At 39.6% G+C, this 15,582-nt stretch overlaps 1 protein-coding gene across 2 annotated transcripts in view; it reads left to right on the top strand.

The window, feature by feature from the left end:
- Positions 1-15,582, top strand: part of tbck (TBC1 domain containing kinase) — a 202,672-nt gene that overhangs the window by 42,144 nt on the left and 144,946 nt on the right. For both annotated transcript variants that reach the window (XM_043674337.2, XM_043674336.2), the window contains exons 6-14: positions 2,163-2,304; positions 6,021-6,081; positions 6,159-6,220; positions 7,280-7,341; positions 8,140-8,288; positions 9,798-9,930; positions 11,375-11,474; positions 13,230-13,279; positions 14,372-14,501. In XM_043674337.2, the coding sequence (XP_043530272.2) occupies positions 2,163-2,304; positions 6,021-6,081; positions 6,159-6,220; positions 7,280-7,341; positions 8,140-8,288; positions 9,798-9,930; positions 11,375-11,474; positions 13,230-13,279; positions 14,372-14,501 (889 nt within the window). The remainder of the gene's footprint in view (positions 1-2,162; positions 2,305-6,020; positions 6,082-6,158; positions 6,221-7,279; positions 7,342-8,139; positions 8,289-9,797; positions 9,931-11,374; positions 11,475-13,229; positions 13,280-14,371; positions 14,502-15,582) is intronic.

The raw sequence follows: 15,582 nt of genomic DNA, 5'->3' as shown, positions 1-15,582 counted from the left end.
CACCAACCCTGACATTGCTAATACTGTGTTATTGGCCTGATACTGCTAACCTCTGCCCTGACAGTGCACCCCATCTCTGGCAGTACACATTCTCCTTCATCCCATCCTCAACCCACGCTGACCACAAACTTAACAACAATTCAAATTCTTTTCAACGTTCAAGAGCTCTTTAAATATTGTTGAAAAGAAAACTCACCATAACACAGCCAGCATGCTCCACTTCAGGGGAGTAACCCCAGCTGGTGATTTCACTGCTCCCTTTTCCTCACCTGTGTTTGGATCTCTGCTATGATCATCTGCTCTGAGAGTCCCAACAGCAGCAACAAGCAAACATAAAGGCGCACTTTTGCCACTGACAATCTGGGCTCTCATCTGATTTGTGGGAGCTTACAGTGTACAAATTTGCTGCCTACATTATGACAGTGACTGTGCTATGAAGAACCTTAGTATAACTTAACTGGGAAAAGTGCACGTATAATCATGTCTCATTGTTCCCCAAGCCGTCGCCAAATATACAAGTTCCAAATAAACCACCAATTTGCCTGACTGTTTATCGCCACTCAAGTAAATTGCACCAGGTTTCATCATTAATAGAAAATAACTATATTTATTGTAACAATTTAACTTTAACACATGGCAAAGAAAGGCTTCATAATCTACTATTATGTGACTTTAACTTTATCCCTTCAAAACACCCAAATATACACACACGCGCATACATGCATAAAATCTCAACTGCAGACAAAATAAAACAGATGGTTTGACACAATGTTACGCATGGAAAAAAATGTAGATAGGGCGTAGAATTCTGGAGATCAAAAATCCACATCTCAATGGTGGGCTAAATTACCCCTCTCAATTCCTTTTGATTTCACAGTATAAAACACTATTGTCAATATAACCATGATGGTTGTTTGCATTGATACTTGATCAGGTGGTTATTTCCTTTTATAACAATTTACTTTTAACTTGCTTGGTTTCTCTGTTTATCACCCAAGCTGGGATGGAGAGGGAGAGACAGAGTCATACAGCACAGAAACAGGCTCTTCAGCCCAACATATCCATGCCGACCAGGTTTTCTCAACTGAACTAATCCCATTTTCCTGCTTTTGGCCTATATCCCTCTAAACTTTTGCTATCCATGTACTTGCCCAAATGTCTTTTAAATGTTATAATTGTATTCACCTCCTCCACTTGCCCTGACAACTCATTCCATATGCACAACACCTTCTGTGAAACAGTTACTCTTCAGGTTCCTTTCAAATCTCTCCCCCCTCACTTTAAACCTAAGCCTCTAGTTTTGGACTCCTGAATGCTGGGGAAAAGACCTGGATTATTCACCCTATCTATGCCCCTCATGATTTCATAAACCTCCATAAGGTCACCCTCAGCCTCCTAAGTATTCACATTACTGGTTGTGGTGGTGTCTGGCAGCCCTGCACTTAACTGCATTCTAACAAACTGTAGCTCACCCAGTTGGAGGGCTGTTGTCAGGCAGTTTTACTTCAGCACAAAGACTCTTAGTGCCACTCTGTCTCAAAACAACATTGCCTTGCACGGCAAGTTGCAAAACTCTTCTGATGTTTCAGCAACATTACAGAGCAACCTGCATTTCAGTTTACAATATAAAACAGAAAGATATGTGATCCTTTACAACCTAACTACCTGTGAAATGCTTTGTGATGTCTTGAGGCTGTGAAAAGTGCTGAATGAAGGCATATCTCTTTTTAGATACATTGAGAAAAGCTTCGAAGAATATGTTAGCAGCAGCTGGCAGGCCAAGGCAGGCAACTCGTATATATCCACAAGCAAACTGTTGTAAAACATGATTGCAATTGTCTGCAGAGCCTGAATGAGTGCCTGAATCTGTGCCAGCTCCTCTCAGTGTTTTTATCACTGCAGAATATCTGGTTTAAGGCTATCATTGAACATCTGGTCAAGGCAGACTAAAGGAAAGCCGATCTACTTAGAAATGATTACCCCAGAGTAAGTATCTGTATAAAAGATGGAGAGAAATTGGATAGCTTAGAAGATCGTTAGAAATAACTTAATGAGCTGCTAAAACTTTTTTAAAAAGCAGCTGTTTGAATCTACTCAAAAGAAACACTTTTAATGCCTTCAGGCTTGCTGTTGGTTAATGTGTATTTATGGGTTGTGTTTAGGTATCCTTCATATTTGGCACCTGAGGTCATTGCTCAGGGCCTGGTCAAGTCCACTGATCACAATCAGAGCGACAGGTCATCACCTTCGGGTCCTAAGGCCGACGTGTGGTCTCTCGGTGTCATACTCTTGGAACTTTGTGTGGTACGTTGCAGAACCAGCTCCTTTATTTTTGCTTGAACTAACAGCAGGCTGTGATGGAAAGAGCTTTGATGGTGTGGATTGTTTTTCCCTTAAATAGAAACATTTTAGACCTAATTGGTCCTTTACTCCGACAAAGGCATAAAATTACATGCACTATCCTGGTGCTTATTCTGGAAGGGAGTTTGTACAAATTTTCTCCTTACTAATTTTTTTTTGTTTATGAAAGAAGAGGAGAAATGTACTCAAAGTATCCATTGTCCCTCTAACCATCATAAAATAGACTTGGAAGATCTCCTTCAACCTATGAGCACCTCAGCCCTCAGTAGATCCAGTACTCTGTATTAGCAGGAAGGGTTAATCACTAATTGGAATCACTAATTTGAAAAAAAAAACAACAAATGCTGAAAAGAGTCTGAATGTAAAGTAGCAGCAATGGAGAGAAACCAACCGATTGTTTCAGGTCAGTGATGACCTGTCAGCAGAACGATGAAAGGATAGCAAATACAAATGGATTTGAGAGAGTGAAAGTGAAGGGAAGAGTGGGAACAGCAAAAGAATAGAATAATGATTGGAGAGATGTCAGCCAGATGGATTGCATAGAATATGAGTTCCCTGATTGGGGTTGTTAATCTGGTTCAATCAGGGAGCCCTGGCTGACAGATAGAAAGAGGCGTGTCAGGGGTTCTGCTCACTCTCGGAGCCAGCTCTGAGCTAGCTGGGTCAGTGTCATGTACTAAGCATCTGTAAATAAAAGGTGATTTGGTGATGGGATGCCAGTCTTCATGGAGTTATTTCAGATATGTCTGTGAAAGATTGAAAGGCATGAAAAATTAAGTAACAAAATATGTTATAGGCAATGGGTAATTAGCCATAATCCACAAAGAACCAGAGTGGGGGGGGGGGGGGGGGGAGGAGGGGTGAGCACCATTCTGCAAGTACAGAGCAAGAAAAGAAGGCAGGTCTTCATGAACTACCTGTAGCTGGTACAGGGACTGAGCCCACTCCATTTAGTATCTTGCAATGTAGCCATTGAATTAACAGACCTTCCACATAATAATGGATAAAGGTATCCAGATCAGGTAGGAATAACTGGAAAACAACTGGATATAAGAGGAATGAATTAATAAAGAATTGAGGCAAAGTGATGACAAATTGTTGAACTCAGTATTGAATTCATAGTACTGATTCAAAAGATGAGGTAGAATTCATCAAGCTTGCATTGAATTTTACTGGAACATTGCACCAGGTTGTGGACAGAGAGTTCAGAGTGGGAGCAACTTGGAGCAAGAGAAAGCTCACTGTTATGCTCATGGACTGAACAGAGATATTCCTCAGGATAGTCACACACTGCTTTTGGTCTTTGATGACCTGCAATGATCTAGCCAGGCTATGTGCCAGGGTGCTACTGAGTTAAATGGGAATACCATCCTTTGCTTCCCAGATGTTGACACTAATGCACAAATACTGGGAAACAAGGAATGGAGGTTTGGGGAGGAGGGTGGTGTGGAGGCAGTTGGCCTTTTGAATGAGAGATGACACTGTAGAGGGACTCTCTGTCAGAACCCTTTCCGGGTGTACAGTAATAGGTCAATAGTCTCCACATTGAGGTTTCCTTCTGATTTTGGAATTGGTTCGCTATACTTCACCAACATCCTCAATATGGAGGCATAGGTTATCAGCTTCATCCCCATGCCTGACACACACCTTCCATATCGAGCTCTCTACTTCAAGCCTCCTCATAGCTCGCAGTTACCAGGAGGGCATAGGAATTGCAGTATCCCTTGGGGATCTCGAACCGAGGACTCTCCAAAGGTGGAGAAGAACTATCTGTGAAGGTGCTGACCATATTGAGAGTCTCCCACAAGCCAAGTAGAGCCCAAGCAGAAACAGCACACTGAGCATACAAATATCTGAGCATTCCCCAGCAGCCAATGCAGCAAATACCACCTGCTCCCCTTCTGACAGTGTTTGGAATAATTTGAGCGTCGGACTGTTTAATCGCCAAGGGACTCACACCACCAGTTCTGCCTCAGAGGAAGAGATTCCTTGCTAGCTTTTTGTGTTTCACTCTTAGACCTGTTTTAATGTCAGGCCGTGTAAGCATCAACACCATCTGGGCCACGTAGCTCTTCCCATGTACAAATTTTATATTCCTGAGTAACACCAATAAACCAATTGGTCATTTACCTCATTACTCTTTAGGAAACTTAAAGGGTTATGGTGAGCAGGCAGGTAAGTGGAGCTGAGCGCACAATAAGATCAGCTATGAGCTTATTGAATGGCGGAGCAGGCTTGAGTGGCCAGATGGTCTACTCCTGCTCCTACTTCTTAAGTTCTTATGTGGAAAGAGTTGTATAAATACACATCATTCCTTTCTTGATCAGGAGTATGACCTAACCTCTGACTCTACTTGAAAATTAAGAAATGTAATTAGTTTGGCCAATGCAGTTTGTAACTTTTATCAAGGGAGCAAAGAGAATACATTTTTTTGATGTGGCACTTGATACATTTGAAAAAAGTGTTATTTTCCATGTGCTGGATGTTAATCTCTCAGCTCGAGGTATAGGAATCATCCCCTGTAACCAGTGGTCCAGTTGTGAAATAGAAGTCTACATCTTTAATTCCTAAAAAATGTGGCTGTTCTTGTAATCATCTTCCTTGCCTTGTTAGCTTCTGCTCATTGACCCATTGTGTATTGATGGCAACAGACTTGACTGATTGGATGTCGATGATAGAAAAGGGAACCAAACAAATGTCATCTTGCGGTCAGAAACTGTAATGACATAAAACAGAGATGATTATTCTGTCAAAAAAAAATAGCTGAGCATGTGGTAAAGATTATAGAAAATTAGTGATGGGAACACTCATGACGACATGGTGGGTACATTCTAACCACATGTGGTATACCAGCCAAAGACAGTTGCGCCTGAGGTTTGTCAATACATTAATCACTGTCTCTCTCTTGTTTCTAAGCTTTGTTTCTTCACCACTTACCCATGTCAAGGCTTTTTTTTTCCTGCATTGCCACCCTAGATTTACCCTGGCCCTCTTAAAAAGAGGATGTACATACTTTTCCAAATGCAGCTTTCACTAGTTGCTTTCACTAATTGGATTATACATGTGCGATAAGAACAATGGTAGTGTAGCAAGTAACAGTGAGGACCCAGGTGTGAGTTCTGTATCCATATGTCATGCATTCTATCTTCATTTTTATCATTAATCCCAAAACTCCTCCACACTAAAAGTCGTCTTTGTAAACTTGTAACACTGAAATTATTCCTGGCCCTGTGGAGAAGCTACGGAATGGTACAGTTGCAGTTATGACCTTAACAAGCTGCATTTTCCATAATAGTTGAATATGTTCACTCCAAGTGTGTACAAGTATTAGTTTTTGTAATATCACTTCCATTTCTTTGCATTAAGTTGGATGTGCCACTTACTGGCTATCCAATTAAGGATATTAGCTTCTATCAAAGACCTCTGCATTTTCCCCTGGCAACTTGCTTTCTTTTGCCAATGAAATCAAACCATATGTGGTGAAACACAAGCAATACATGAAAGCAAGCATGCCAGGACTTTCAAGTTAGACAAAACAAAACTATTCATTCAACCTCTTTTTCTTTCCAGATGTATTGCATGTAACAAATCAATTATAACTGTGATATAAGACCACATTTACGAAAAAAAACCTGACTACGCGTATTTATTTTGTGCAGGGTCACAAACTGCTCCAGAATGTGGATATTTCTGAACGGCTAAAATTTATCCTAAATCTAGGTAAGACTGTTTTCATCACAGTGTGTGTCAATGATTTAGTTTCTCCATCTTGTACTTATTCCAGGTTTGTTTTGCAGGTTGTGTGGATGATATCTTGACTGTGATATCAGAAGAGCATGGCTGCTTGGAGATTACCATGGTTTGCTTTACTGACATTGTATTTTGTAATGATTCTAATTGTCATCACTACATTGTACAGTGTGATAAAGTGATGGAAAGACCGGATATCATAGTGCAACATTGCTGTTTTTTCTCTCCTCTCGGATTCTTCAGGGATTTGAAGGTTATGAAGAGCTGCTAGAAAGAGGAGTTGAGGCCTGGAGTAGTTGAGCCAAAATCTTTTATTATGGCTGGAGGGCTCAAACGGACTATGTCTGCTCCTATTATTCATTTTATATTCTCTCCCCGTTCCTTGCTGCCGTTATGCCACTTCTGAATATTGCCCTGATGATTACTACTCTCCATTCCTCCCCCACTCTTCCATATACATCTATAGATATCTTTCTATAGAATATTCCAACTATTCACCACTTCCTTACCTTCATGATCTTCTACCATTGTCCCAGGTATGAATACCACTTGAATAAGGTCTCAGCTCTTTCTACAGCTCTTTTTTTTATGATTCTATGAGTAAAAATCCCATGTCTGTTAGATACTCCCAACGTTCTAGAGATTCAGGTTGAGTCATGAGAATAATTGAAATTTACTGAAGGGTAGCAATTTACGTACTGAAGGATTGGAGATGTAGGTATGAGCATACAGCTGATACCCAGTTTGGAACATCACACTGTAAGACATAGGAGCAGAAGTGGTCCATTCAGGCCACCAAATCTACCCCACTGCCCAGTGAGATCATGGCTAATCTAATAACCCTCAACTCCACTTTCCTGCCTTTTCCCCATAATCCATGATTCCCTTGCAGATTAAATACTGATTACTGATTAGGGACTCATTGTTATACCCCAGGGTCATTGCATTGTAGCAGCACATATCAAACTGTAAGGCAACCTTATTCATGGGACTGACCAACATCTCTACCTATACTCAAGGAATTTTGAAGATAGATCTGAAATTTTCAATGGTAGAGATAGCAGATCTAAATATATGAAACAGAGTATTTGCTTAGTTCCAAATGTGAAGTTGATTTGCCCTCTGCACACTTATTGATGCATATAAATGCTGTTTCATCTTCTCAAAGGACTTACCCAAAGATGTTCAAACACTGTTGAAAAAATGCCTGACCTTTCACCCATCCGAAAGGTGAGTGATTTCACAACTTCAAAGCAAATTTCAAATGCCAAATCTAAATGAATTCTCTCTAAGATAAAATAAAACCAGTCTGATATTTCTACTATATTAGCCTCATTTGTTATGAGCTTGTACACTTGTGTAGTCCAACGTTTTTATCAAGGTGGGTGACTTGTTTATCGGGAATGTGGGCATTTTCCCACTTTGGATATCCAGCATCCCAAGTTGGAGAAGTTAGTTGCAGTATGAAATTCCCTGAACTCTACCCGATGATGTGCCTTTCCTGCAGTCATAGACAAGAGTTGTCTTATTGCAGGAGACGTCTTCGATCCCTTGCTAGCAAGACTGGAAATTAGGAACAGTCTTACTGTGGAACATTCCAGTGCTAAGCTAATTTGAAAGTACCCAACCTTTGTAAAATGGTTTCTTATAGTATTAACTAATTTGAGTATCAGTTAAATTGCAAATCACCCTTTCCTCTCAACATTTTACAGTATCTCTCAGCAGCCACATGTGGAGCCTTGAGTAACGACGACTTTAGATTTTGATTGTTCTCCTTTGGTGGGGTTGTGGGCACTGGGGAAACAAGGCTCCTGCCTTCACTTGGCAGTTCTCTGGCATGGTGAACTGTGTCAAGAGGGATTCCAGTCATTGAATCCACATGCTGTTATGAAGTAGCAGCAACCCAAGTTCTTTTTAAAGTTTATATGTTGCATGACTTATTGTATCGCTTCTCTGGAATGTCTGTCTACAATAACAATTTTGTTCCTGTTGCATGTCAATGTGTTTTGGAATCTGTTTGTCTATTAGGCCAACTCCAGCTGAACTGCTACAAGACAGTGTATTCACTGAAGTTTCTGCTTTGTACAAGCCGTACCGCAAACCTGATGGTCTCTTTACATCCTCTCTGCGTTGTGCTGATTTAATCATTCCTGAGGACCTGGGCACATTCTACAAAGGTATTTGGGAGATTTATTCCAAATATTCCAAAGTTCTATGTTGGCCATATTATACAAATGTGTATTGAGATGCAGATAATGGCTGTATTTCATCTGGGCTGCTTATTAGAAACATGTGAAAAAAATATAGAAGTTTTGTACTGGGTAGCACAGCACTAACTATGATGTCAGTGCAGTAACTCTGAGGTTCATTAAGTGATGCTTTCTGTTGAAGGAAACCTTTTGAGATAGTAGCTTTTTCTGAGTAATTGCTCCACATTTTGAGGTGCATGTTATGTCGGTTTAGTTTTCCTGACACAAGTACTGTTAAGTTGAATCCCTGGTGATGCTGATCCAGTTGCCTGACTGAGCATTGAAACCTGACCATATTTTCATTGTGTTGTGGAAATTGGGCTAGAGCAGCAAAGAGACTATCACCTGATCATGCTAGTTTGCACATCGAAGTACAACGCAGAATGCAATGGAGATTATTTCACTCTGCACTCAAAATGTTGGTAATAACAGGGCTGTTGTTTCATCAGCATATTTATGTTCGGACTAAGTTTTCTGGTCATGCTTAAAACTTTAAGGTAGATGTGATGTGATTCTCAAACCAAACTGTTGAGCATTTGTAACTGAGGAGAATATTCAGTTCTAAATGCCAAAAAATGCTCAAATCTAACAAAGATGGGTAATGATTAAGGAGATGAAATGTTGAGGGTGGGTATTTATTTCAAACATCTACCCTATTTTAATATCCACATAATAGACTTGTCTCCTTGCATATTTCAGTTTTGTTGTCAGTACAGAGACAATTTGAAATAAAACCAGAAAATGGTGGAAATGTTTAGCAGGTCTGCAGTATCAATGGCGTAGGAGATAAGGTGAAAGATTTTTGGTCTCAGCACTTTGTCACCAGTTCTGGGGTAAAAGGAAGTATCTAATACAAAATGGAGTCACAGAGGTTAATCCTCAGCACTGTTTTAAGTTGTAATGAATGAAAGGATAAGCTAGCTGATCCAAGCTATCTGATCAAATGCAAGATGGAAAGCAATGAATAATGTTGGTTATAGAATCAGCTTAGGAGGAAGTCAGTTCAGCTCATTGTAATCCATGTCATTAAATTCCCCTCATCTTTCCTCATAACTTTTTCAAATGTTTCCTTTTAATATAATATTCAATTCCCATTTGGACGGTACAGTTAAATCTGCTTCCACCACCCTTTCTCACAAAGCATCCCAAAATCATCGTAACTGATGAGAAAATGAAATACACACTTAATTTGTGCACCACGTTCTTGTAATTTCATCCTTTTAACCCATGTACAGAGTCAGGATCAACTCTTGATATTGTGAAAACCTTGATAGCTGTTTCTGTAGACTGTTGATATCTTCTGTCATTGGCAAGTTTGAGCATATGATAAGTGTGCACGGTAGCTCTATAGGAAATGAAGCCATCAAATTGATTAGATATTTAGTACCCAGATTTCCCAAAGGTGCAGTGTTACCAAGACATTTTTTTTCCACGCAGATGAAGATTATCTTTCAGAAAGATCTATTGATGAAGTCTATTATCTGTGGTGTTTGGCTGGAGGGGACTTGGAGAAGGAACTTACAATCAAAGGAATCATTCGCTCCAAACCTCCAATTTGTACATTGTCAAAGTAAGTCAAAAACCCCTTTGAAACTTCTAAGACCCAGTTACATCATGTTTGTCTGCTTAGCACTCTTTTTATACTGATATAAAACAAAGAAGATCTGAAATAAATAAAAACAGAAACTGCTGGAGAAACTTGATAGCATCTGTGGGGAGAGAGAGAAGGGGATAAAAAGTAAAGTGGACAGAGTAGATGAGCTCTGGGCTGAGGAGCCCGCATGTTGCTCTGCTACTCTGCTGCTATCTTGGAAGGACATTAGATTGAGTGAAGTGCAGGTAAATCGCTGCTTCACCTGGATCTGGGGCTTTGGATAGTGAGGAGGGAGGAGGGAAATAGTAAAGGCTGTGTATACTGTCTCAGAAAGTGATCTGATGGTTGCTGGTGAGGTAAATTATTTGGCCAGCATGATTATATCAAAAAGATATTTTGTTTCCTTCCACTCTTGAGTTGGAATTGTCGCTATAATAACACTAATGTTCTTTCCTGGTAGACCTGCGAGGTTTGAAATTCTGAAAATCAAAGCATATTTGAGAAGGCTTCGGACACTCAACTAACTTGTGGATGTAGTTCAGTACATTGAAATTTATTGTTTATTAAAAACCTTCCTTTTAATTATTTTAGTCATTCCTATGTCCACATTTAAAATAGCAACAACACATGCAAATCTATTATGTTGTGGGTGCACTGTCTAACAATAGAGGAATTCTTGCATTACCACTGGCAATAGTGTATAATGACAATGTATCATACTTATCAAGGCAGTTTCCATTGTAAATTTCATGATGAGAGTGTAGAATTTAATATTGCAGCACGTGACTTCAAAGCACTGATTTGTCAATCGTTGGTACTCTACTCTGCTTCATTGTTTATATGCTATAAATTCCCATTCCCATCTTTGGTCAGGATAGACCAAAGAGTCTAGTGCTTTATCGACCATTCTTTAGTTGAAACTTCACAGGGCCAAATTATGAATGAAAAATGAAAATATATCTATTATGCCTAAGTTTCTATTGTGTTATTGAATGAAATGTCAGAGGACCAATCTGTTAGACAAAGAATACATGACAAGTGAGTAAGTAACAAACAGGTCTGGTCCTATTGTCTTGTGTCTATAGCCACTTAGATTTATAGTGGTTGTGAGTATTTTAAAATCAACCAATAAATGTTACCAACTTGAACTGTTTTTGGACTGACTTGTGAAATTAAACAAAATGCTACATTTCCAAACTGCTAGAAATCTGAAATGAAAACTGAGTGCTGGAAATACTCAGCAAGTCTGGTCACATCTGTGAAGAGAGATACAAAGTGAATGTTTAAGACTGATGTTCTTTCATGTTCTGAAACTTCAACTGTTTTTGTCTTCAGAGATGGAAAACATTTCTGTCATGTTCTGTTTTAATACCTGCTTCTGGAATAAAGGTTTTGAATTTCAATCTGGTCATTTTTTAAGCTTTATATTGGAAGACGGAGAAAGTTTTGGGCAAGTGAGGGATAGAAGTTTCCTCTTGGATGATACCACACTGACACTGCCATTATGCCAACTCAGAAATGTAAGTGTTAAAATCATTCTTTCAATGTGCTTGTAAATAATACAGCGTTTTTGAAAATTGAATCCTGCTGATTTTCTTGACTAAAATTAGAACTACATCCAGTAAATCAGGAAAAAATTTTCATTTCCTCTAGTTTTCTAAACTTTATGGCTTTTACACTTTTAGACTTATACATCAGTCCAGTGAGCACTGGTGTCATGTATATGTGTGGCTGTGTGAACAGAAGGCCCAGTAAGAAGCCTGCTATGGCCTTTATTTTTGTGAATCATCTACATATGGCTGTTGTTTCAAGTTGTGATCAATTTTAATGCATCAATGCTTTGGATTGCATTCTGTTTCTTTTTGAAATGTGAAATTACCTATCAGCAAATCATCGTATTAACGTGGTTTTGCTGTTGTAAGCAGTTCTGGTCACTATCATGAGAACAGATGTTACGAGGAAATAATGTTTTGCCCATCTGAGGATAGTGATTATTACTACCACTGCGGCTAGTGTAGGTAGTTTGTCTTTTGGTCACAACTTGTAACGATCTCAGGAGTCGGGTAAAATAAGCAATAGGGTATTTATTTCATCACTACAAACCATGTACAAAGTACTTGAGGACTTGTATATCTCTTGAGTGACTGTCTCAATCTCCCTAACATGCGCTCACGCTCGCTCGCTCGCGCTCTCTCTCTCACTCTCTCTCACTCTCTCTCACTCTCTCTCACTCTCTCTCACTCTCTCTCACTCTCTCTCACTCTCTCTCACTCTCTCTCACTCTCTCTCACTCTCTCTCACTCTCTCTCACTCTCTCTCACTCTCTCTCACTCTCTCTCACTCACTCTCTCACTCACTCTCTCACTCACTCTCTCACTCACTCTCTCACTCACTCTCTCTCACTCTCTCTCTCTCTCCCTCGTGTTCATGGGTACTCTATGACACCATAATATAGGAAGCTCACCAAACGCTTCCAGATATTAACCCTTTCAGGCCTACATAAGACAATGATCAGACGGTATATTATAGCCTGAAATAAAAAGCCCCTACTTAATTGTTTTAGGTATCTCAAACAACCAAACATGGAGGAAATGTTCTGTTTTTAGCCCGGGCCATCCAGATGTTTAACATAAAATGTTTATTTGCTGCATCTCAAGCCTTTTTTTTGTCAGAAATTGGTTCTAGCTGTTTGCTAGCAGGTCTGTAAAGAATTGGCTCTGAGGTGTAAGGTGGGGAATGGTATCATGATGGTTTTTGTTACTGAACTGGTAATTCGGAAGAGGTCTCCGAACTGAACGAAAATTCCTTGAGGTTTGATTGCGCGCAAGTAACAAAGGAGCTAATGACTGAACGACTGTGAGTTCCCTTTTTGGGCTATTTCAGAAGATACAAAGGCCGAGACTGAAATTGGGTTGATAATAATGGTTTGGTAAATTAGTTGCAATCAAACTCTGTATTTCTCATTCGTTGGTAAATTTCTGTTGCTCAGTGATTCCCGTTTTGATAGACATTTTTGAGCAAAATACTCAAAAACCCAAATGTTTAAGATGATGAACTGAGCATTTGGTGCTTGATCTCATTATTATCCTGTCCATTTCCATGGCCATTTCAGTCAAACTCTCAATTACCAGATTATCCACTCTCCCGGCCTAACAGTGAAGTTCTACACAGTCAGACCATCCAATTGACCATTGATTAGTTTGCATACTAGGACAGCAATATTGTTTTATATTTTTGCAGCATTTATCTGGCACTTCAATTTGCTTGTCTTGTAGAGATTAAAAGATGTCGCCGGAGAAGCGTTTTATCCTTTGCTGGAAGATGAGTGAGTAAATGCCTTGTCACTTAATTGTTACCTGGACTAAGTTTCAGAAATGTAGGTTAATCACAGGGTGATGTTAGAAACTCAGGGGTTCCACCTTAACAGTTTGAGGAAAGTTGCTAACTTTCCCCCTCTAGATAGAGAATGCTGGCTCATAGAATAAAAGTGGATAAAAATGTTGTGGTATAAGTTATCTGATATCTAATTCTATGATGGATCAGATGCGAAGAACTGACCTACCTACTCTGGTTCGCATTCTATGGCTTCCCATCAGGTGTGTTGTTCTTGGAGATTGGAGACTGATGTTGTTTCCTTGGTGATGAGCAATCTAGTTTCCTGTGAAATCCAGTCGCATGATTTTATTTTTCTTGGTGTTCCTTGTCTGGCGTTAACCAATTTTGATGTGCTTCTGCTAAAATGTATTTGTTTTGAGAAAAACAAATGTCTGCACTTAAAGTTGTGTTGCAGGTATTACAAAACAATGCAGTTGTTTTTCACCTGACAGTGACAATGCTGGAAGAACATGCAACAACAAAATATTAGTGTCCAGCAACAGTTCCAAAACCAGTAATAGACAACTCCTTTATCTTTATTGGCAGCATAAGAGTATAATATAGATAGCAACAGGCTCTGGGTGAAATGTTTGAAACTTTCCCATCAGTTTGCTCATGGCTCAATTCGTTAAGAGAAACATCCTCAAGTTCTGATCTTCTATTCATCCAACAATAAGGCATTAAGACTAAAAATAGCCTACATAAGTTTTAAAGGCCCACAAAATTCAAATGGGACAAATCTGGAAATATGGCTGCAAATGGCTATCTGGACTTCATGGGCCAGGTCCACAAAACTAGGAGGTCACAGGAGAATCAAAGGTATGCAACTTAACTCTAAATAAGCACCAATGTATCTATTTGTCAAAGAAGTTTGCTTTTGTCCGAGTCAGATTAAATGTAGTGTCAAGTAGAAATTGCAGAATAGAAATAGGCCATTCCACCCAATGGTCTACCCCAGCAACCACGCTCCATACAAGCTTCCTCTATCCCTCATAAATGGCAATTGCAACTCTGATGTATAATGTTTTCTTTAATTTCCCAGGCAGTCGACTATATCACCTTCCAACAGCAACCATGACCTTACTGCAGCAGCCACCCTGCCTCTCATTATAAGAGAGAAAGACACTGAGTACCAGCTGCACCGAATTATTCTTTTCGACAGGCTGCTAAAGGTAGGATTGACGTTTTAGCACTTCTGGAGAAAGATGTGAAATCTTCAGGCAAATTAAATCTGACATTTTCACATTGTCAAATAAATTGGTGGTTAAAAAGGCAAATGAGACATTCAGCTTTGGCCTGCCAGTTTCTGAGTTAAGGAAAGGCATGTTGTATAACTTTAATATTTATTTTCTTCGACTTCTTGAATTCTGTGCCCAAAAGGCAGGCACAAACTACACTGCCATAACCACTGCTACAGGGAGGGCAAGGTGGTAGGTACTGAAAATAACCGAGCCAGAATGTGGATAAACCCTATGCCATTGGCAATAATCTGATTTATACCAGCCATCCAGCCAACTAGGTTCCCAGGGCATCCATTTTTTTTCTGAGGAATGCACTTTAATGTTCATGTTGCAGCCTGGAGCTATGGATTGTGGTGGTGCAGTGATGGTGCCTAAGCAAATAAGAGAGGCTATCAAATTGAAAGAGAAGGCACACAAAATGGCCAAGATCAGCAGAAACCCAGAAGATTGGGAAAGCTTTAAAGGTCAACAGAAAGCACAAAATAAACTATAAATAAAAGTAAGATAGATTATGAGAATAAACTAGCTTAGAATATAAAGACAGATAGCAAAGGTTTCTATAAATATGTAAAATGAAAAATAGTGGCTCAACTAAATATTGGTCCTTTAGAGGATGAGAAGGGGCATTTAGTTATGGGACATGTGGAAATAGCCGAGGCATTGAACAGGTGTTCTGTGTCAGGTCTTCGCAGTGGAGGACACGAATAGCATACCAGTGTTTGACAGAAACAAAGGTTGGTGAGGACCTGGGAAAGAATCGTTACCACGAAAGAGGTAGTGTTGGGCAAGCTAATGGATATGAAGTTAGATGATCCTGATGGAATGCATCCACGGGTGCTAAAAGAGATGGCAGGAGAAATAACAAATGCACTTGTGGTAATTTTCCAAAATCCACTGGACTCTGGGGCAGTTCCAGCAGATTGGAAAACAGCAAATGTGACACCACTGTTTAAAACGTGAGGTAGTCAAAAGATGGAGAATTATAGATCAGTTAGCTTAGTCTCTCTGTAGT

This window comes from Chiloscyllium plagiosum, unplaced genomic scaffold (assembly GCF_037043375.1).
Source record: "Chiloscyllium plagiosum isolate Xiang-an unplaced genomic scaffold, Cpla_swu_hap1 HiC_scaffold_36, whole genome shotgun sequence".
Lineage (NCBI taxonomy): Eukaryota > Metazoa > Chordata > Chondrichthyes > Orectolobiformes > Hemiscylliidae > Chiloscyllium > Chiloscyllium plagiosum.
The sequence above is the reverse complement of the archived record's forward strand: the minus strand, read 5'-3'. Positions and strand labels throughout refer to the sequence as shown.